Source organism: Saccopteryx bilineata, chromosome 3, assembly GCF_036850765.1.
Source record: "Saccopteryx bilineata isolate mSacBil1 chromosome 3, mSacBil1_pri_phased_curated, whole genome shotgun sequence".
NCBI lineage: Eukaryota > Metazoa > Chordata > Mammalia > Chiroptera > Emballonuridae > Saccopteryx > Saccopteryx bilineata.
In genome coordinates, this window is record NC_089492.1 from 302,516,513 (window position 1) to 302,538,407 (window position 21,895).

Below are 21,895 nucleotides of genomic sequence, written 5' to 3' on the forward strand. Positions count from 1 at the left end.
GGTCGCAGCCAATCAAATGACAGGCGTGCTAGCTAATCAGAGGCCGCATGCCGTAAGAGTTTGGGAGTAGGGACACTGGTGATTGGTTCAGACGTTGATACAGTGGTTGCTAGGCGACGCGACGGCGGTGCATGTCAATCAATTCAGGGCCAGTCCGTGACCGCAGCGGGGGTAATAAGGCGGGACATCCTCTTGCCAATCGGAAGTGCTAGGAGGCGGGCCTACCAGTATCTAGACGTGTACGGCGCCATGAACATCTTGCCCAAAAAGAGCTGGCACGTCCGGAACAAGGACAATGTCGCCCGTGTCCGGCGTGACGAGACCCAGGCCCGGGAAGAGGAGAAAGAGCGTGAGCGGAGAGTGCTGCTCGCTCAGCAGGAGGTAGGCTCCGAGAGCGGCCGGGCGGGACTGCTGGGCCAAGCGCGCAGGCGCTCCTCAAGGGAGCGGAAGTGGGACGGCGCGCAAGCGCAGTGTTTCCCCGCAGGATTTGGTGCCCAGCGCTGGTGGAACCCAATGCTGTTCACCTGGGAACCTTTCTCGCTCATCTTCGCGGGGCCAGAGCGATGCCTGGCACAAACTAGGAGCTTGTGAATAAAGGAACCCCTGGGCAGGTCGAGGAAACTCGGACCATTTTTTAGTTTACCTGCACAATGTATTTATTGAGCGCCTACTGGATGCTCGCCCAGCGCAGAGCGCTTGACGGGGCGACATCCGTCCAGCCCCGTTCGTTCTTACAGGGGCGTTGTCAGTCAACTCCATGGTGCATGCAGAGGAAAGCTGGCTTCAGGGAGGACGCCAGTGCGGAGGAGCGGAGCGCTTTGCATTGCCCCGCCCACGCGCGCACACAGACACCAGAGGTTCTTTCTATGGCTCCTTCAGCTGTTTGGTTTACATCTGGCTGTCAGTCCTTCAACTAATCTGGTCCTCTGCGTTGGCTGGGAGTTGGCCTGGGCTTTTTATTTATTTTTACAGGGACAGACAGGAACAGAGAGAGATGAGAAGCATAAATCATCAGTTTTTTGTTGGGACACCTTAGTTGTTCATTGATTGCTTTCTCATATGTACCTTGACCGAGGGCCTTCAGCAGACGGAGAAACCCCTTGCTCGAACCAGCGACCTTGGGTCCAAGCTGGTGAGCTTCTGCTCAAACCAGAGGAACCCGCGCTCAAGCTGGCGACCTCGGGGTCTCGAACCTGGGTCCTTGGCATCCCAGTCTGACGCTCTATCCATTGGGCCACCACCTGGTCAGGCTGGCCTGGGCTTTTTAAATTCACATTTCTGATCTGACCAGGCGGTGGCGCAGTGAGTGGATAGAGGTTCGAGACCCTGAGGTTGCCAACTTGAGCGCGGGTTCCTCTGGTTTAAGCAGAAGCTCATCAGCTTGGACTCAAGGTTGCTGGCTCGAGCAAGGGGTTTCTCCGTCTGCTGAAGGCCCACGGTCAAGGCACATATGAGAAAGCAATCAATGAACAAATAAGGCAGGGGTCAGGAACCTATGGCTCACGAGCCAGATGTGGCTTTTTTGGTGGCTGCATCTGGCTCACAGACAAATCTTTAATAAAAAAAAAATGTTAGCTTGACCTGTGGTGGCATAGTGGATAAAGCTTTGACCTGGCACGCTGAGCTCGCCGGTGCAAAACCCCAGGCTTGCCCAGTCAAGGCACATTTGAGAAGCAACTATGAGTTGATGCCTCCCACCCACACCATCCTTTCTCTCTCTCATCTCTCTAAAATCAATAAATAAAATCTTAAAAAAAAAAAAATATTAAAAATATAAAACATTTTCATGTATTACAATCCATTCATTTCCTACCACTCATGTTCATGGTTGCGGGTGGCTGGAGCCAATCACAGCTGTCCTCCAGGACACCAAATTTTTATTGGATAATGCGTAACGTACACAGGTCGTTGTATGGCTCTCACGGAATTACATTTTAAAATATGTGGTGTTCATGGCTCTCTCAGCCAAAAAGGTTCCCGACCCCTGAACTAAGGTGTCGCAATGTGCAACGAAAAATAATTGATGCTTCTCATCTCTCCGTTCCTGTCTGTCCCTGTCTATCCCTCTCTCAACAAAAAAAGAAAAAAAATTCACATTTCTGTAGAGATTGAATATCAACTGGAGTAGTGACTTGAAGCCCTTCCTGGAACTCAGCCTGTCCTAATGTTTTGGCTGCCTTCATATTTGTCCTTCTTGTGTCCCTGAGACTGGGAACCCCTCTGGTGTGCTGTTCGAAAAGCATCTTACAAACCCAGGTGTCCCCTCATTTCTCCACTTTCTCTGCAGGATGGATGGATGCTTCTGGGCTCACAGTGCCCCTCCCATTCCGGGGTGCCCAGCACAGTGGACTAAGATTCTGTGGCCGGCACCAGACTTATGGTTCCTCGGGTCACATCTAACTTCCAAATGTTCTGCCTACTTTTTTTTCCCCAGGCCCGCACAGAATTCTTGCGGAAGAAAGCCAGGCATCAGAACTCACTACCTGAGCTGGAAGCATCAGATGCAGGAGCCCCAAATTCGGGCCCTGTCGACCTGTTTCGGGAGCTGCTAGAGGAAGGGAAAGGGGTGACCCGAAGCAACAAGGAGTACGAGGAAGAAAAGCGACAGGACAAAGTAAGCCTACCTCGCCAACTCCAATCAGTTTTCTGCCCTCAGGTGCAACTAACAGGAGTATGGGACACACAAGTGGGGATTAAGTGAGCTAACAGACTCAAAACAGAACTGAACAGCATTCTAGAAGTACTGGTTATAGTCATCTGGGCCCATGGAGGCTTGAAAGTAAAAGCTCGAGTCCCCCCCTGGGCTTTGAGGCTGCAGGTCCTGATCCTTCAAGTCTTCAACCTGATACTGCCTCTAGGCAGGGGATTTGGGAAGGGTGAACTAGGCTTTGTACAATGTAGAGCAGATATGTTGCTCACTTGCCCCCAGGGATAAACTTGTCCTTTCCCTGCCTCAGTCTCTTCTCTGCCTTGCTTGCTTCTTTTGATTTTTTTTTTTCCCAGAGACAGAGTCAGAGATAGGGATAGACAGGAACGGAGAGAGATGAGAAGCATCAATCATTAGTTTTTTGTTGCGACACCTTAGTTGTTCATTGATTGCTTTCTCATATGTGCCTTGACCGTGGGCCTTTAGCAACCGAGTAACTCCTTGCTCGAGCCAGCGACCTTGGGTCCAAGCTGGTGAACTTCGCTCAAACCAGATGAGTCCGCACTCAAGCAGGCAACCTCAGGGTCTCGAACCTGGGTCCTAGGCATCCCAGTCTGACGCTCTATCCACTGTGCCACCGCCTGGTCAGGCTTTTTAAATTTTTTATATCCCCAAAGATGCCTGCCTTTGAACCCTAAAGCAGCTAGCTCTACCTCTCCTTGCTTTCTGTTAGAGCTTGCCACTGCACCCCCCTGCAGAATCCCCAGCTGTGGTCTCCTGTGTCCCCAGTGCCTGGCAGAGTTGGCTCTGAACAGGCCTTCGACTTGTTGGCTGAATGGTTCTGCTTCCTTGGCCGTGGGTGTCCCTGCTGTCACATCCACGGCTTCCAGAGGGGAGACACACTTGACACTCTTCTGTATTTCCTGTCCCCTCAGGAGAGGCAAGAGAAGGCTCTGGGCATCCTAACATACCTGGGCCAGAGCGCAGCAGAAGCTCAGACTCAGCCCCCTTGGTACCAGCTGCCCCCGAGACAAGGGGCACCCCCAGCCGGCCCAGGACCAGATGGGAAAGTCAAGAACCGCCTGGACCCTCTGCTGGAGATGCGGAAGCACTTGGGGAAGAAGAGAAGGCACAGTGGTGACTGGGGTGATTGCAGCAGAAAGGAAAAGGAAGGGTCTGAGAAACAACAGCCCAAAGAGTAAGGAGAATGCCTGAGGGGATGCTGGGATGGGCTGGTGGGACAGACAAGGTTCTCAGCTCCCCCCCACCCAGGGGCCCGCCGCCCCTTCAAGGGCTCTTGAGAATCCTAGCCACAGCATTCAGCTCTTCACTGGGTTCTTGAGTGTGCAGGGGAGGTTTCCAAAAGCTGCCACTTCTGATGGCTAGGGGTAGATCCTGGTGTTTTCAAGATGTTTTCAATTCTAACACACTGATGTTAATGCAAAACCTATGGACACTGAGGCTCTGTGGGGTCCTGTTAAGAGACCTGAGTTTGAGAACCAGGGAGAGTGAGAGCAGGTCTGTGTTGCGATGGCAGCCTCCACACCTAGAGCGGGAGTGCTGACCAGCTGTCTGTGCAGCAAGAGAAACAGGCCCCGCAGTGCTCAGTGTCACACAGGTGACCAGCTGCAGGCTTTCCTGAGTGAAAGGGACCCCTGACTGTTGAAGAGCGGGGAGGACAGAGGCCCACAGAAGGGGAGGCAGATCCTTGCCCCTGGCACAAGGCTGGCTGAATGGTTCATGTGCCAAGACCAGTGGCATGTCCAGTGCAGGCAGGGGGTCTGATGGCAGCTCCTAGCCTTCTAGCCTGACTCTTCTTCTCCCAGGGCCCCATCCCTGGACAGGCTTCGAGCTGAACGCCTGCGGCGGGAAGCAGCTGAGAGGGCCCGGGCAGAGGCTCTGCTGGCCAGGGTCCGAGGAGGGGCAGCACCAGAGGAGCAGCCAGAAGAGGAGGCTGATGACCGAAGGAGGCAGTACAACTCCCAATTCAACCCCCAGCTGGCCCGGCGGCCCCGCAGACAGGACCATCCTCTCGCTCAGACTCCTGAGGGGCACAGGAGAGGCTGCTGCCGCCAGCCGTCATATAAAACTATTTATTCATAAATATTTTCCAAAATGAAAATAGGTTTACCAAAAAATGTCCCTCACTGGGGAGGGGAGGAGGGGGCAGCCCTCGCCCCCAGGCCGGGGCTCAGAGGAAGGGACCTGCTGGCCACCTCCTTGCTTCCTGGGGGTGGGGGGTGCCCCCGTGACCTGGGGCCTCCCCTGTCTTCCAGGGCAGGGCCCTCACCTGGGCAGGGGATCAGCATGCGGGGGCGGGGAGGGCAGAGGGAGGGGCCGGTGTCACTGGAGGTCCCGGTCCTCCAGGTAGCGATACTCAAAGGTGAAGCCTTCCTTCTTCCGCTGGCCCCACTTCTCGTAGTCAAAGTAGATGTAGGTGCCCTGGCCGGGGGAGAAGGCGGTCAGTGAGTGGATGCGGAGGTGGTCGGGGGGCCGAGCAGAACCGACAAAGGGGCCTGTTCTCGGGCGATGATGTGCCGGGCGCCAGGCCCTGCGTGCATGCACGCACCACGGCGCTCCGCCCCAGCCACGCTCTTCTCAGGCAGGAGAGGTTTCTCGGCCCACTTAGGAGGACATGAAGGAGGCGCGGCCCGGCCCGTGCCAGAGCTGGCTGTGGCCTGGGCACGTCTGTGACGTTCTCTTGCTTCTCAGGATGGCTGTGGCTTTTGAGCACCGCTCAGGTGCCGAGGAGGTGATGTGTGTCCTAGCACTGCGTCTTCACAAACCCCTCGAGGCCATTACCCCGGCTAGAGGTGGAACAGGCTGTCTACAGCCTGAGGTGGACAGACGTTTACTGGTGACAGTGGTGGTGTGGGGCTTTCTGGAGTGAGGCCTGGAAATAGACTAACTTGGCTGATTACTTTGGACCCAACCAGTAGGGGACAGGAAGTCTGTGGTGTCAGAGAAGGCACAGTGGGAGTGGGGCTGGGTTCTGAACGGCTGAAATGCTTCAAAGGACCTGAAAGAACCGAGGGGAGGGGACTGAGTTCTCCACAGACCAGGAGCTGGTTCAGCACTTGCATTAGGCAAATATCTGGTGGGAAAAGCATTGTGGAACCCAGGAACAGTACTCTGAACAAAATACAGAACACCCATTAACGCTACGTAGCAGGCACCACTAAGTCCATAAGTGTGATTAACTCATTTAATCCTCTTAACTGTGTAAGGTGGGTCCTGTCACCCCGATTTTACAGATATGGAAATGGACACGAAAACATTCGAGTGACTTGCCAGGGTCACCCAGCTAGAGGTGGGCTCAAACCCAGGTAGTTTCCTCCAGGGCATTTTGCAAGAAGTTCCAATCAATTAATTGCAACTGGAGAAGATTGCTTAAAAAAAAAGAATAGCTTCCCCATTCATGTTTGCTGAGTGATGGGGACGTGGGGGAAGGAGGCCATCAAGGCATCTGTGCAGTGAGGTCTCGGGTGAGGGATAGGACATGCCCTCCTGTGCCAGTGGAGAGGCGCAGGGCTGTGTGGCTGGGGGCAGGTCAGGGTGACTAGGAGCTGGCCTAGTGAAGAAGGATGGGACAGTGTCTGGACAGAGCTGGCAGCTGACTGCAGGTGATGGTGAAAGGAGGCAGGGCCAGCAGGGGTGCCACCGGGGACCAGCGTGGGAGGGGCTCAGGGAGGAGCCTCACCTGCTCGAACTCGTCCGTGATGGTCTTGGGCTCCTCGTGCCTCTGGAACCACATCATGTACTTGGTGTGGAATCGCCACGACTGCTTCTTCAGGGCCTTAGCTGCCAGGTACTGTGCCTTAGTGCCCTGGAGGAGGAAAGTCAGGGTGGGACATCAGGGGGCTCTCTAGACTGGGAGGGGCAGAGGAAACGGCATCAGCTGACCCCGGGCCCGGCCACAGACTGAGGATGGGCTGGACTCTCCACATGGACAATGGGTGGGGGTGAGAACATACCAGTGCTGGTCAGAAGGAAAAGGAGATGGGAGGTGGGAAGTGCTTGTAGAGGAACTTGGAGGAAGAAGAGAACCTAACACACGAGGAGTGCTCAGAGGAGGCGGCTTAGAAAGTTCCCGGGGGTGGGAGGAGGGCAGAGGTTATTCCTGGCAACCTGCAGGGACATCTGACCTAGCATAGGCACTGGAAGTGGGGCAGCTAACCCCCAGCTCCAGCCTTTCGGACACCTCTATGCTCAAATGGGGAAAGGGACAGGTTCGGTTTGCAGGGGCCCAGGACTGGGGGTGGGGGAGAGATGCGGTCCCGGTGGCCGCAGTGGGGCACCCACCTCACCCCTCCAGCCCGAGGGGGGACGGCGGCGGTAGCGGCGAAGCCGGGGGGCCCGAAGCTGCCCCGGGGGCCCTCCTGTACCTCCAGATAGTAGAAGATGAAGAAGAGTGTCTCAGTGGACAGGCGCTGATAGAACTCCACGGTGTCCGAGTGTGGGGGTGGCATCTGGTGGTGGTAGGGGGGCGTCGGGCAAGGGTTCCGGGGGAGGTACTGTCTGTGGGGGACCGGGCGCATTAGTGCCAGTGCCTACTGCCCTGCCGTCAAGGGTGGGCAGACGGCCACCCTCGGGTCTGACCCGTCTCCCTACTGCCCCACCGCTCAAGGTTCAATGGGAGCCTCTTGGTCACCTGAGCATCCAGCACTGAACTCCTCAGTCTCCACCTTTTGTGAAGAACCCTAAGTCAGATGCCCAGCGAGCTCTGGCTAGTCTCAGGACGGGGGTACCAGATCCCTGCTGCACGCCCGTCCCAGACCTGGGCCCCTCCGCACAGCCCCGCACCTGATCCGCTCCGAGTCCGACGGGTGTGGCATGTGGTGCCAGGCGGCCTCCTCCATGGCCTGCTGATAGAGCTGCTCCTTGGTGAGGGGCACCGGCCCCAGAGGACACACTCCCAGGGACAGTGGGATGTTCACCTCTGACAGCTGGAGGGCTGGCTGAGCCGAGGCTGGAGGAGCCGCCGTGCTGCTCAGGATGATGTCTGCAGGCAGGGGCAGACCGGCTTGTGGGTGAGGCTGGGGGGGGGGGGGGGCACCCTTCCTCACTGGGCCGCCCCACCACTCCCGGGCTCTCACCTCGCTCAGTCAGGTGCAGCGTTGGTACAGGATCCTCAATGGCTGAGCTGAGAGCTGCCCGCTCTGCCATGGACTTCAGGGAGCTCAGAGGCTCAGGGGCCTGGGGAGGAAACGGCTGCCTCAGGCTGGGGTGGGTACTCAGAGGCCGGGGTGGGTACTCTGAGGCTCTGCACCCTTGCCTGCTCCAGAGGAGGACAGCAAAGCCAAGGCCGCTAGTGTAACAGGGGGACTGGACACAGATGCACCCACCACACCCACCAGCAAGTTACACCTAGGAAGTGTGAGCCCTGCTGTGCTAGACCTAAGATCGGGCCGCAGACACTACACAGCATGACACACTGGAGGACCAAACACCTGCCCCATGCATGGGACACTCCTGTCTCAACTCACAAGGGCAGCTTCTTTTCCTGCCTTCATCTCTCTTGGAGGGACCTGTCCTGACCATGTCCCACAGCCTGGCCTGGCCTGTCCCACCTGGATCTTCACAGCACCCCTCTCCCTCTCCCTCCACCCTATTCTCCCAGGTCCAGAGGGACCTCTCCAACACATTTTGTCCTTTCGTAACTCAAAACCTTTCCAGGGCTCCCCCTACGACCCCTGTGGCCCTTCCTCTCTGGGCGCCTTGGAGCTGCTGACCTTGCTCCAGAAATAAACACACGCATGCTCCCTGTCCTCCGTTCCCCTCAGATCTGAGTGCTCCCTCTGGGCTCAAAGCTTCTAAGAGCTTTATAAGAACTACTTAGCCTTCCAAGCTGCGTCGTGTGACGGCTGCCATGTTCCAGAAGAAAGAAGGAACAGGGCAGCACGAGCATGGATCAAGACAGTCAGGCATGCACGCTGCCCCCATGAAACCAGAGTTAATATGCAAGGCCCAGGCAGTCAGCCCCACGTCCTGCTGATGCCGTTTCAGACCCTGGCGATCAGCACCGCCTGCCCACTCCTATGCCACCCCACCATCCAGTCTAGCAGGCAGCCTGCACCCCTCCTGAGAAGTGGATGCCCTTGTCTACTCTCTGCTCAACCCCACCCAGCCTCCTAACGGCCACTCTGACATCAGGCAACTCAGAACTCTGGCAGAGACACCCACTTCTTCCATCAGCCATCTTGCCATGGTGACCCCACCTGCCCTGTCCAAGTCCTAGCTTAAGACACAACCCCGCAAGAGGGCTGGCAGGGCTGCCTCCACAGGGTCTATCAAATGCACCCAGCGGGTCCACAGCATGCTGAACCCCGCCCAGACATTGCCCATCCAGTGGACTCGGCTGTGTACAATAGGCGGGAACTGGGTGCATTTGCTCAGCACAAGGAGTGGCCCAGGCGCAGACGTCAACATGCATTCTTCCAACTTAGACGATTTCTTCAAGGAAAAGGAGGGTGGTGAGCTGAGCAGTGGTTTGTGTAAAGAACGAGCAATGTGTCTCAGGAGAAATGGAGACAGAGATGGAAAGCTGGAAAGGATGGCGGGGGGGGGGGGGGGGGGCAAAGAGCGGACAGCAGGCAAGCGGAGACCACCAGGGGGAGGCCCAGGGGAGCAGACAGAGGTGGAGGATGCTGGTGAGACCCAGAGACAGGCTGAGGGAGCAGGCAGCAGGGAAAGACCAGGTGGAAAGCCAGGGACAGAGTGAGCAAGGGGGGGTGGCCACAGTAGCCTGGGGCGGGGGGGGGGGGGTGGCGGGCAGTCAAGGTCCAGAGCATCACAGGCTGGGGCAAACATGCCCGCTCTGCACCCACCTTGATCTCCGGGCCAGCACTGAACTGCGGGGGTCCGTTGAGCAGGGCCCCGGCTGTCTTGGCATCGCTAAAGCTGGGCGTCGGGGAGCTGGGAGGGTTCACAGGAAGTGGCACCAGGAGGCTGGGTCCTCCAGCGTTGTTCCCTGAGCCTGGGGCCACGGCCCCTGCACCTCCTGGAGCAGCTGCACTGGACTCCTTCCTAGAAAGGGACAAAGGGAGGGACCTCAGAACTATGTCCCCAGGATGAGCTGGACAGGAGGGGTAGTAAGGGGAAGGAGTCAAAACAGGGAGAAGACCAGGAGATGGGCACGTGAGGCTGAAGGAGATGGGGAAAGGGCTCTATGGACAGAGCAGTGAGGTGGGAGTGAGGACTCAAGATGCTCCAAAGAGACCATGTGAGACCATGTGGTGGAAATTCACTAAGACACAGGTCGGGCTTTCATGGGCGTGGTTCGGGGCCCTAGGGACCCAGTGGATGGCCTGACCTGAGATCTGGAGGGTGGCTGGGAATGGGAAGGAGGACTTTGGGGTCTTTTATTTTGAAAAGCAGACACAGAGACCCCCATGGAGTCAGGCAGCCTTGGCGCAGGGAACAGAAAATAGGGGTGGGGAGCCAAACAAGAGCTCCTCAGGGAAAGCAGAGTGACAGTGCCCAAAAGAGTGTAGGGGGCTCTGAGAAAAACCCGTCAGAACATTCCAGAAGGCAAAGCTGGGACCACTGTAGTGTTCCAGCTGGAAAGAGATGGGAAACAGCTAGTGGGGAAGTCCAATGGGCAAGAGCGGGGCCCATGTCCACAAGATGGGTGACAGTGGGGGTGGCCCCGTGCCTGTTTGTGCCAGACGCTGCCTGTCCCTAACTCTGCCGGAGGCCAGACACTCACGAGGTGCTGGGCGGTGGGTTGTGGGAGCCAGACGGGGGTCCCAGAGCCTGGCTGCCGGAATTGTTGCCCCCACTGCTGCCGAGAGCTGCCTCTGCCGGGCTGTCTGCCACAACTGAGCTGTAACCTGGGGGAAGAGAGGGGATGAAACGGTCCACTAGCAGCTACCCCAGGACACCTTGTCCCCCCAGGAGTCTCCACTTACTGGTGGCGCCATTCTGCTTGCCGGCACCTCCGCCTCCACTGCTGTTACTGCTGCCGCCGCCTCCGCCGCCCCCCCCGCCAGGCTGGACGCTGGGGGGCCGGGGCTGGGCGCTACTGGGCGCACCGGTGGCTGGGGGGGCCACGGCCTGAGCGTAGGGGGCGGGCGTGCCCGCACTGTGGCCGGGAGCTGGACTGGCCTTGGGGCCCAGCGTGCTCGGGGGGGCTGCCGGGGTGGGGGCCCCGTTGTTGGCAGCAGCAGTGCTCAGGGCAGAGGTGGCGGGTGGGGGGCCAAGCGGGTAGCTGGGCGGCACAGCTGGGGACTGGGGGTGCTGGCTGCTGTGGACAGGCTTGGAGCCGTTTTTGGCAGGAGACTGCAGGAGGGAGAGGAGGGTCAGGACCCAGGGGCCAGCAGGTCCGCCAAGCCCTTCCTGGGGGCCAGGGGGGACCTCCTCTGCATGGCTTCAGTCTCCATCTCTTTGGTTAAACAGACACTCCTAGCCCAACCCGGCCTGCACCTCTCCCCAGAGCATCCCTCCAGCCATGGGGATGTGACAAACAGTAGGGGAAACCCTGTCATCAGTGGGCAGCACTTAAGTAGCCTCAGTACAGGATCAGATGGAACCAGCCAAGAGCCCAAGAGAAGAAAAGAAATGACACTAGACAGTAACTGTGAACGTCATTTAAAGGGTCACTAAAGCAACTCGCAGGGTGTCAATGAGCTAGGAGCAACAGCCTAGAAGCAGACCAGTTACCTGCCCACAGCAGCTGGATGCCAGGCTGCAGGCAGGTCGCTCTTGGCCATCTCAGTCTGCCACCCGGATGCCCCATGGGCACCTCACACTCGTCATACACCAGGTAAGACTCGTGGTCCCCTCCTTCCCGACACCTTGCCTGCTCACCCGGGCCACACACCAGCCTCAGCACCAGCTGCCTCAGGGGCCCCGGGACCGGCCCTCCCATCAGCCCAAAGAGGGGCTTCAGGCCTTTCCCAGGGTGTGCTCCCGTCCTAGGGGGTACTAACACTGCACGGGGTTCACTGGGGGAGACAAGTTCTGAGAAGTGTTTCCCTCTGGGAAACACATGAGGGACAGCACAGCTCAGTCCAGACAAAAGAAAAGACCCCTGTCTGAGTTCTGACTCACCACACCTCAGGCTAGTTTGGCCTTCGGAGCAGCCCCCAGGGTCCGGGCGCTCAGGCCAGCCACCCTCGGCTCCACACTCACAGCAAGCTCATACACCTTGCTGGGCTCGCCCCACAACTCACCTGTTAGCTGCCACTCCCTTGCCCAGAACGCCCACCTTTCCCTGCCGAGCAAACTCAAGCCTTCCTGACACCCAGGGTAGACATGCTCCTCCAGCAGAGCTGAGCCTTGGCCAGGGGTGCCCTGGGCCGCCCCAACCACAGCATCTGTCTGCCCCTTGAGCCTCCCCCTGGGCAGCGGCACCTTCTGACACACTGTCCCCAAAGCCTGGCACCGTGGCCGCACTCAGGCCTCAGTGAGCCTTTGGGAACCGAAGAACAAGCAAGCAACATGCCTGTGGGACCCACCTGGCTGACTTCACTGTCCGTCGAGCGTCCCCTCTTCTTATCGTCTTCAGAGTTCTCCTGAGGTGGGAGAGGCAGTCAGAAACCCGCATGACCTCTAGGGTGCTAAGAGATACCACTCTATGAACCTCCCAGGACCTATAGCCAGCTGACCTACGGTCCAGCCTCAAAGCATTCCATCAAGTACCTATGATCTTCATCTTGCTAGAAACCTAAACCCTGTTCCCTGGGGGTCCTTGTTGTCTGAGAGCCAGCACTACCTCCAGCCTCCTTACGGAACCCCACCCCCAGGACCCATGGGTGACCTCGTCCACCCCATCAGCTCTCTACGGCCCTGAGGCCCCAGACCCTGGATGCTAGTCCCTGCTTCCTCAGTGACCCTCCTGCAGGCCATTCCTGAGACCCAGCCCCCCATATCCACAGGGGCTGGGACCCCAGGCCTCACCGTGGTGCAGTTGGCTGGGCTGGGTGGGATGGGCGAGCTGGAGGTGGTGGAGGTGGGTGTGCTGCTTGACTGGTTGAAGATCTCATCCTCCATATGACTGTGGCTGGGGGGGGAGGTGGCGACCAGCGCCTGTGCTGTGGGAGCGGGGCAGGAGCATGCTGAGCTGTCCGGATGCCCCCCACCCCGCCTGGCCCCCACTGTCCCACACGCGCCGGCTACCCCTGGGCCTCACGAATGTCCTCGAGGTCCAGGTCGTCATAAAGGAATTCGTTCTCCTCGAAGTCGGGGTCCTGGGAGGAGTCTACGTAGTACTCAACATCGTCCTTGATTTTCCGGATGGCGTCTACCAGGATGGAGTCGTTGTCCAGCATACGCAGGATGGTCTCCAGCATTCGCACGTGGTAGCGGTGCTTCTCGATGTGCCGCTTCAGGCCCTCGATGCGGTCCTGCTTCTGCTGGCGAGCCCAGGGCCAGGCTCAGGGGCTGCGGGGCGCCGCCCAGCCCTCCTGCCCCACAGAACCCGGCCTAAGTCCCCGCCCCTGGGCGTACCATAGGCTCCCCTTGGCCTCCTCCTTGTGCAGGCAGAGTGGAGTCTGCCCACTCTGACCCCTCACATGCCGGTGCCTCCCAAAGACCTGGCCCTGATGTGTACCCCACCTGACTGCCCAGACCTCCCGCCTCTACTGGGCCCCAGCCCGCTGTACCCACCACACGGGATACAGAAACACCTCCCCCTACCCACCACCGACCCATCTGGCTCCAGCAGTAATAATGGTGACCCCTACTCAAGGGAGTTAACAGTTCACAATCGTCATAACTTTTGTCGTCCCCATGGCCCCCAGCCCTGGCTGCATCACCCTAGGGCGCCCAGGCTCTGAAGCCCGGGTCCTAGGCACTCAAGGTACCTGTTCCTCCCAAAGCTTCAATTCCTTTTGGGTTTCCCATCTCAGTCCCAGTTCTAACCTCCTCTCTGCATGGACCTGTTACCCAGCCACGTGTCACTTAACAATGATGGTACCTTTGCCCAGCCACATGTCACTTAACAGTGGTACATTCTGAGAAATGCGTTGTTAGGCAATTTTGTTGTGTGAACTCCAGAGGCATTTACACAGACCTGAGTGGTATGGCCCGTTACACTCCCAGGCTGTCTGGTACAGCCTAGCACTCCCGGACTACTGGCCTACACTGCAAGTCACTGTACTGAGAACCGTAGGCAGCTATAACACCATGTAAGTATTTGTGTACCCAAACACTTTATTTGTGTAGCAAACACAAGTATTTGTGTAGCTAAACAGCAAGGGACAGCAAGAATGCGGTGTGAAGGGCTATGTGCGTGCATGCACACTGGAGGAGCAGGGGGAGGGCTGTGGATGGAGGTTATAGACATCAGGAGGAGAGGAGGAAGGGACAGAGGGGAGGAAAAAAATGCAAGATTGAAAGAGACCCAGAGAGGTAAAGCTGGAGATGAGAAAAAATAAAGGGAGGGGGAGGGAAGAAGGGACCAGAGGAAATAGGGAACCAGGAAGCAAGCAAGGTGACTGTGTGTGCATGTGCAGATGTGGGGTGGGCTCTCAGGTGCCCCTGCCCCCCAGCCACCCCTCTAGCTCCCACACCCACAGCCAGACAGCAGCAGGCACATGCAGGGGGCAGCACTGTGGCTCAGGCAGTAAACTCAACATCCTTGTCTGGTCCTGCCTCTTCTCTCAACATCGCAAGCAAACTTCTGCTTATAACCCATTATTATCTTACAGGACTACCATCGTGTACCCAGGCCGTGATAACCAAAACGCTGTCATTCAGCACGTGACTCTGTCTCCCCTCCAAGCCCAATCCCCAAACCCTCTGGCTCAGACACTCAGACATGGACTTAAGGACTTTTGGCAACTCCCCTCTCCCCAGGCCGCCCTGCCCACCAGCTTCCTGAGCACTCAGCTCTGTTCCTGCACTTCCTGTGCCAGCAAGTCCACGGTCTGCATCCTGCGAACTCACAATCCTAGGTTCCCAGAATCTGAGTCCCGGCATCTGGTTTTGCTCCAGACCTCCATTCTCCTTGGGCCGGATCAACTGTTTCTTCACATCCCACCTAGTCTGTACCCACCAGCCTCTCCTCAGGACCTGGGCCCACTAGGTGCTATGAGGCTGAGCTTCAGCAGCTGGACCTCCCCCGCAGGGCACCCATCGGGGTCTCACACAGATGCTGTAACCCAGACAGAGATCTGCACATTCCCCTCAAACTGCTCCTTTTCTTTGCCACCCCCCTTCACCCGGGTTGAACCCTGCGCCTCCAGTGAGCCAGCCCTCCCTGACCCTGCCTCTAGACCCCTGACCCCGGCTGCTGGCCAACCCCACCCCGGGGGTGCAGGCCCACTCACATCCTTGTCGCCCTTCTTCTTGCGTGTCTGCACTGACAGTGACTCCACTTCGCTCTCAAACTGGTCCACCTGCATGTTCAGGGTGTCGATCGTGTTCTGGGGGAGAAGGATAAGGCAGGGGGTCAGCTAGCATCCCCCTGGACGCCTGGGTGTCAGGGCCCCGTGGTCACCTCTTCTCCGCCTGACTCACCGTGAGCCACTGGCCAACCTCCTCCTTTTCCTTCTGGGCAGGGTCCACCTTCTGTGCCAGGCCCAGGCCCTCCTTGCTGTAGGCTTTGGTTTTGGTCTCTCGCTCCACAACTTTGAACCGCTCCATTTGCTGTGAAGAGTGCAGTTGGCAGGAGGCTCCCAGCCCGTCGCCTGCCCCCTTCCCTTGGCGCAGAGACCTTTCCCTCTCGTGACTTCCGGGGCCCCTCCTCGCTCCCGGGTGCCAAGCTGTGGGACCCTACCGTCTCAATGAGCTTGCGGTTCTCTATGAGCTGCCTCTTGTCCTTGATCTCGTTGGATGCTACCCATGTCTTGATCTGGTCCCTCAGCCGCTGCAGCGAGATGCAAGACAGTCGGCCTCAGGACCTGCAGACCAAGGCCCCCCAAGCCCTCGTCTCCCTGGGACCCAACAGTCCGCTCTCCCCGTGCCTGCCACCCTCAGGACACAGGCGTCTGGACCCCCAGCTCCCTCACTTGAAGCTTCTTAATCTCCTTCTTGAGGTCAGCCTCGTACTTTTCCTTCTGGTTCGCGTTGGCTGCGTTGTGGAGCTGAGGGGTGGAGAGAATCCACATCAGTGTGGGACTGGCTGCCCTAGGGCACATGCCAGACTCCACATGCCAGGGACTCGGGGACCCCCCAGTCCCTCTCAGAGCTGTTTCTCTCGGTCCTCAGCGTCCCCTCTCCCTAGTCTATAACCCGGAGACCCTGAACCGTTTCCTGTGCTCTCCTGCCTGGAGACCCCGATTTTTGGGCCCGGCCCCTATACCTTCTGCCAAATGTCTTCAAACTGCTCGACGCCCTCGGACACCTTCTTGAGGCAGCGATCAATCTCACCTGGCCAGGAAGGAAGGCGGTTAGCGCCTGCCGAGGCAGCGGGCACCCAAAGAGGCGTTCCAAGGGCATGTGGCCCACAGGCAGCGGGCAGTCACCGTGTACCTTGGAGTTTGCGCTTGTCCGCCATCTTCCCTGCCCTACAGACGCCCTCTCTTCATACTCTCTTGGAGACGGACGCTGCTGGGAGAAATCAGAAAGGAACACTCATTTATCCTCTGGCTGGTACAAATCCAGAGACCTAAAGGAGGCTGGGAAGAGGGGAGTGCGTGGGACGGTAAAAGGAAGACGCAGCCACTTCTCATGACAAGGACCTGCCCCACTTTTCCATGTTGCCTTGAACGTCCAGCACAGAGTCCGGCCCACACCACCACCAAAAGTTTGTTGAAATAGGGAACAGATATACTTTTTAGGTATGTCTGACCTAGGAAAGGGAAAATTCCTAGAGCACTGGGCACTCTGTCCCCAGATGACACTGAAAAAAGGATTTTTCATAGCAACAAATAGCCGTGCAGCACACAGCTAACTGCAAGGGATGAACGCTTGAGACACGGAGACCTTACTTCCTACCAAGGGGTCAGGGGCACAGGTGACTAAATTCTAACACCTGGAAATATTACCCTCAGCCCAGGCAGGAGACAAAGAACAGGTGCATCTCATTAGAGGGCCTGTCACTGGGTATGGCAGAGCTGTAAGGAACAGAGTAGAGGTGGGGGAGGGACAGAAATGCCTGTAAATACAAAGAGCTATACCCATCCACCTGGACTGGGCTGGGTCACAAGTAGACAGCCATAGAAAGCAACAGTTTATCCTAGAGCGAGTCCTGGAACAAAGGAGATACAGGCTAAACACAAAGGGGCTGATACCAAGAAGAGCTGGAGGTTTGGGGGCAGACTGAATAACCCTAAAGCAGTGGTCCCCAACCTTTTTTGGGCCACGAACCGGTTTAATGTCAGAAAATATTTTCACAGAATGGCCTTTAGGGTGGGACGGATAAATGTATCACGTGACCGAAACAAGCGTCAAGAGTGAGTCTTGGATATAAAAGAGGAAATCTGGTCATTTAAAAAAAATAAAACATTGTTCAGACTTAAATATAAATAAAACGGAAATAATGTAAGTTATTTATTCTTTCTCTGCGGACTGGTACCAAATGGCCCACGGACCTGTATGGGTCCGCAGTCGGGGGTTGGGGACCACTGCTCTAGAGAGCCTGGGAGGAGAGAGCTCTTCAAAGACAAGAGGGTGAAAGGGGACCTTCGCTGGGAGGAGCTACCTGCACACACAAAGGAGTTACATATCAAAGCCTCGGTAATGTAGACTCGGAAAGAGAAACCTTCAGGGCAAGCACCCAGTGTTCAGCAAGGGGCATCTTCACCCTAAAGGAAGTTACGTGAGACCCAGAGGGGGCTGAGGTCCAAAAGGAATCACCAGGAGCTTTTGGCTTAGGGCCGGACATCAAGACCAGGAGAAATGGGGAGTTCTCTAAGGGAGAGTTCTGCCAAGAGGACTTCTGTGCAGCCAGGTCACCCCCCAGGAGGCCTCTATTGAAAAGCACGGCTCCAGAGATGGGGGAGCTCCCACCATGCAGGCCCAGAGCAGGCTGCCCTGGAGCAGCCTCAACTGCCAAGGCAGAAAGAGCCCCACACCAAGGACTAAGAGCCTCGACCCCAGGGGAAGTTCCCACCCACAGGGAAACATTGTCCCAACAATAGTCCTGTACAGAGAACGTTCTGTGATGACAGAAATGTTCTGTCTGCGCAATCTGTGATAATGAACACTTGAAATGTGGCTAGGATGACAAAAGAACCAAACTTTTCATTAATTAAAGACAGGGCAGGCCTGACCAGGCGCTGGTGCAGTGGAGAGTCAGACTGGGATGTGGAGGACCCAGGTTTGAGACCCCCGAGGTCGCCAGCTTGAACATGAGCTCATCCGGTTTGAGCAAGACTCACCAGCTTAGACCCAAGGTCGCTGGCTTGGGCAAGGGGTTACTCGGTCTGCTGTGGCCCCTGGTCAAGGCACATATGAGAAAGCAATCAATGAACAACTAAAGTGCCACAATGAGAAACTGATGATTGATGCTTCTCATCTCTCTCCATTCCTGTCTGTCTGTCCCTATTTATCCCTGTCTCTGTAAAAAAAAAAAAAAAAAAAAAAAAAAGGGCAGGTCCCTCAACCTCAGGGAGGCTGCACTGGTCCCTTCATAGGGACCCACTGTGCATGGTGGTGGGTGGGTGTGGCAGCTTAGATTTGAGAGCATACATCACCTCTGCAACAGGCCAAGCGTGAGAACTGGTGACACTCTCAGCCCAAGACCAGGACACGCCAAGGTGGGACTCAAGCCCAACCCAAGGAAAATCCCAGCTCCAAGAAGGCAAAGCATCCAGAAAAAGCACCCGGGAGATGGCTGCGCAGCGGGGACTCAACCCAAGAAGCACATGAGGGCCTGGACCCCAACACTTGAGGCTTCTGGGATAAGTCTTATCTCTAACACCCCGACCCAGAAAAGCCTTACTGTCCAGGGGTGTGATGGGGGTACAGGACTATCACACAAACAGCATGTGTGCTCCCTGCCTCTTCCCCAAGAACCCAAATTAGGGGCAGGGCTCCAAGCCAAGGGAGAACACACCTAGTGTCTGCCCCTAAACAAGGCACTGCAGTCCTCAGTCAGGGGATGCCCTCTGCAGACCCCCACATGGAGAGGTTGGGACGCTGCACAGGGAAGGAGTTGATCTACCCAGAGAGGCAAACAGACTGTAGCAGCAAGAAGTCCTGAAGGAGCTGGAAGCAAGGGGCCCAGGGGCTGGAAGCAAAAGCCCTAGCCCAGGTAGGTAATGTTTCAGACAGAACCTCAAAGTGGCACAGCTAAGACCTGGACAAGACATCACATGACCCAAGAGGCGTCTCCTCCAGAGAAGAGGAGGCCCCACAGGCCCAGGGTATCTGCACCCTCGACACTGAGCACTACAGTGGACAGGAACCTCAGCCCCCAAGGAGGCAACATTCCTCCCTCCAAAGAAAACCCCAGCTCGAGACCCTGCCCATACCATAGACCCCCCCCCCCCCAGCAAAGGACCAGAAAGGAAGCTGGAGCTTGTGTCTTGAAGAGGAGATGCCACCATAGAAGAGCCACAGCACTCTGGGGGGATCCACCAGGACCCTCCAAGGCAGCAGGGTATCTCAAACAGCACCAAGGAACCTGGGAACCTAGGCCCAGGACCCTGGTCAGTAAACTGTGGCTCGCAAGCCACATGCGGCTCTTTGGCCCCTTGAGTGTGGCTCTTCCACGAAATACCACGTGCAGGCGCTACCTCGATAAGGAATGTACCTACCTATATAGTTTAAGTTTTAAAATTTGCCTCTCGAAAGAAATCTCAATTCTTGTACTGTTGCTATTTGGTTCTGTTGAGTAATGAGTTTTCCGACCACTGGCCCAGGATGCTTAACCAAGAGAAAGGCACATCCTCACCATCAGGACCCCACACTGAGCCTGGGTAGGGTGAGCAGTGTGCCAGACCTAATGCAGCCAACACTCATGAAACGAAGGGTCCAAATTAACAGAGCCCCCAAAACTTCACCTCAGGATGGGGGTGGCACTGTCACACAAAGGCCTCATGAGGAGCAGCAGGGCAAAAGACTGAGTCCTGGGGACTAAGACCAGTGGTCCCTAATCCGGAGGGGACTCTGGACTACAGGGAAGTAATATTAGGGAGGTGATTCTTAACCCGGCAGGCTGCTGCCAATGCCGTGCAGGATCTGAGCCTCTGTATAGTGTGTCAGGTCCAGGGATCCCCCCCTTAGAAAGGGAACACCAGAGGAACCTTTAGTCCTAGGGAAAGGATGATATAATGGGGTCTTGCCCTCAAGCCTCAGGCACCTTCCACCCACAGCAAAGCTCCGACTACTCAGGAGAGGGCGGAGATCTCCATTCCGGCACTGGGACATCACAAGCACGAGCTCTGGGCACCTGCAGCTAAGAGGGTCCTTAGCCCCACAGAGAGGACAGACACAGAGGAGGAGGAGCCCATAGCAAGGTAGGCAGAGAAACCTTACTCTTGGGGGAGGCAATCCGAGAAGGTTCCTTACAAGGAAAGGCACAGCCCCAGCCCCCAAAACCACAGCTGACAGCACAGGAACCTCCAGTCTAGGGAGCCTTCCGTCCTGGAGTGCCAGCAGGGTGGGTGTGGGGGTGTATGAGCCATGGCTCTCCCGCTGCTGGCACCAAGAAGGCTCTTGAGTGCTGGGAAGCAACATGTCCCGGTACGACGAGGCCCCAATGGAAAAAGACTGATGTGAATAAGGGCAGGAGACTCCTCAGACCCAGAGAAATGACAACCTTCAAGGTGTGGGCAGCGGAGAAAGGTGTCAAAACACGGACCCCAGGGGCAGGGGCATGAGGAGCGACCCTCGGGGGTAAGTGACAGCCCCTGGACCGAGGTGGGCACTACTTCAGGGAGGGCGCTTGCCCTGCCCACAACAACACGGACACAGCGGGAGCCCGGGCGGTGTCCCGGGCGCGGGACGGCCGCACCTGCCCACCCCAACCCGAGGCGGGAGGGAGTGACAGCGCGTGGAGCCCGCGGCGCGGCAGGGGGTCCGGGCCCCGCCACACAGCCCGTGGCAGACACTTGGCCGCCGGGGAACACGAGGGCCGGTCCCGACGCCCCAGCCTCGGGTTCAGGGCTATGGAGGGAGCACGGGACGCGCGCGGCCGAGGCTCCGGCGGGCGGAGCGGTGTCCTCGGTCTCGGGGGCTCCTCCCCACCCGCGCTGGGCGCCGGGCCCCTCGCCCACATGAAGGCGGCACCCCGCCGGCCCCTACACCCCGGGCCGCCCTCTGCATCCTGTGGGTCCGGCGTCGCGGGCGGACACCCAGCGTGGCCGAGGGGCGCGGAGCGGGCAGCGGCTGGAAGTGGGGCGCCCACGGTCCGGAGCCCGCTCTGCACCGGGACCCAGGGCACCCGGCGGAGGTGGGAGCGGCCATGTCGCGACAGGAGGCGGTGTCGCAGGGGCGGGGCGGCGGGGAAGGCGGTCGACGGCGCTGCGGGGAGGAGGGGAAGGGGTCCGGCCCAGTCGAGCCTGACGCTCTCACCACAGGAGCTGGCGCCGCCGCTGAGGAGCCTATCGCGATAGGCGGGGGAAGGCGAGCGCCCGCAGCCTTTTTCTCGCGCCCCGGGCCCCAGCGCTATCGCGATAGCGGAGCGGAAGTGGGGTGGGGATAAGTGGGCCCGGGGTTGTTCTGACGACGGGGTCGGGGCTCAAGGGAGGCCGCGGCGTCTGCCGATGGCTCCACGGAAGCTGACGGGCCCGGTCCAAGATGGCGGCGGCGGAGGAGGCCTCCCCTCCTCTCTTCTCTCTCTGGCGCCGGCCCGCCCCCAAGCCCCGAATATAAGCCTACCATTGCTTCTGCTGCACGTCGCTCTTATCCCTTGCGCATGTTCTATTGGTTCTTGGTAGGGATACGGCCGGCCCCCTCTATGCGATTGGGCAGTTGCTCCAAGGCGCGGTGTTCGATTGGCCTCCCGCGCACACTGCTAGGATTGGCCCAGGTTTTGATCTCCTCTCCTCCTTCTCCTCCCGCCTCAAGGCACAACACGCCAGCGCGAGGCCCCGTGCGTCAATCAAGAAGCCTGTGTCGGTGCTGATTGGATACACCCGCGTCCCTCTTCTAAAGCAATTGGCAGTGGGGAGGAGCTAGGCTGATCAGGGGAGGGAAGTCGTCCGTCAAGTTTAGATCCATTTTTAATTGGTTGGGAGGGAATATTCTATCCTGAAGCCATTGGCTGGTCCTGGAAGAGGGTAGGGAAAGTGGAGGAAGGCATGCAGAGTAGGCGTTCAAGACCGCGTACCTAATAGGAGACGGACAGGTGCCTTCAAAGCTTAAATCATCTGCCAATCAAAACAGTTCCTGGGCCAAGAGGGAGGAACTGAGCGA

At 57.8% G+C, this 21,895-nt stretch overlaps 2 protein-coding genes across 5 annotated transcripts; one reads left to right on the forward strand and one right to left on the reverse strand.

Moving 5' to 3' along the window:
* Positions 1-207: 207 nt before the first annotated feature.
* Positions 208-4,769, forward strand: LENG1 (leukocyte receptor cluster member 1). The gene is made up of 4 exons (XM_066271174.1): positions 208-381; positions 2,435-2,614; positions 3,583-3,845; positions 4,474-4,769. Exons 1-4 carry the CDS (start codon positions 250-252, stop codon positions 4,748-4,750), a joined length of 852 nt encoding a protein of 283 aa, XP_066127271.1. The 5' UTR covers positions 208-249; the 3' UTR covers positions 4,751-4,769.
* On the reverse strand, positions 4,727-21,309 carry CNOT3 (CCR4-NOT transcription complex subunit 3). 4 transcript variants are annotated; one of them, XM_066271140.1, is made up of 18 exons: positions 21,053-21,309; positions 16,064-16,138; positions 15,894-15,961; positions 15,601-15,675; positions 15,369-15,458; positions 15,110-15,238; positions 14,920-15,015; positions 12,780-13,002; positions 12,548-12,681; positions 12,106-12,162; positions 10,558-10,927; positions 10,356-10,479; positions 9,475-9,673; positions 7,744-7,843; positions 7,451-7,649; positions 7,033-7,165; positions 6,348-6,473; positions 4,727-5,089 (listed from the first exon to the last, which is right to left on the reverse strand). In XM_066271140.1, the coding sequence occupies exons 2-18, from the start codon at positions 16,086-16,088 to the stop codon at positions 4,991-4,993; spliced, it is 2,247 nt and encodes a 748-aa protein (XP_066127237.1). In that variant the 5' UTR covers positions 16,089-16,138; positions 21,053-21,309; the 3' UTR covers positions 4,727-4,990. The 4 variants fall into 4 exon arrangements, with proteins under 4 accessions (XP_066127237.1, XP_066127238.1, XP_066127236.1 ...); XM_066271141.1 differs by having other exon boundaries at positions 12,780-12,999; positions 16,064-16,141; XM_066271139.1 differs by having other exon boundaries at positions 16,064-16,141.
* Between the last annotated feature and the right edge of the window lie 586 nt (positions 21,310-21,895).

What these genes read in the sequence shown, in the direction of transcription:
- LENG1 (XM_066271174.1), top strand. Translation starts at nt 250, where the DNA reads ATGAACATCTTGCCCAAAAAGAGCTGGCACGTCCGGAACAAGGACAAT. An exon ending in AAGAAAAGCGACAGGACAAA is followed by an intron (nt 2,615 to 3,582) that starts GTAAGCCTACCT and finishes CTGTCCCCTCAG; the next exon opens with GAGAGGCAAGAGAAGGCTCT. An exon ending in GAGAAACAACAGCCCAAAGA is followed by an intron (nt 3,846 to 4,473) that starts GTAAGGAGAATG and finishes TTCTTCTCCCAG; the next exon opens with GGCCCCATCCCTGGACAGGC.
- CNOT3 (XM_066271140.1), bottom strand. Translation starts at nt 16,088, where the DNA reads ATGGCGGACAAGCGCAAACTCCAAG. An exon ending in GCCCAGCCAACTGCACCACG is followed by an intron (nt 12,163 to 12,547) that starts GTGAGGCCTGGG and finishes CTCCCACCTCAG; the next exon opens with GAGAACTCTGAAGACGATAA. An exon ending in TCGGACTCGGAGCGGATCAG is followed by an intron (nt 7,166 to 7,450) that starts GTGCGGGGCTGT and finishes GGTCCCCCACAG; the next exon opens with ACAGTACCTCCCCCGGAACC.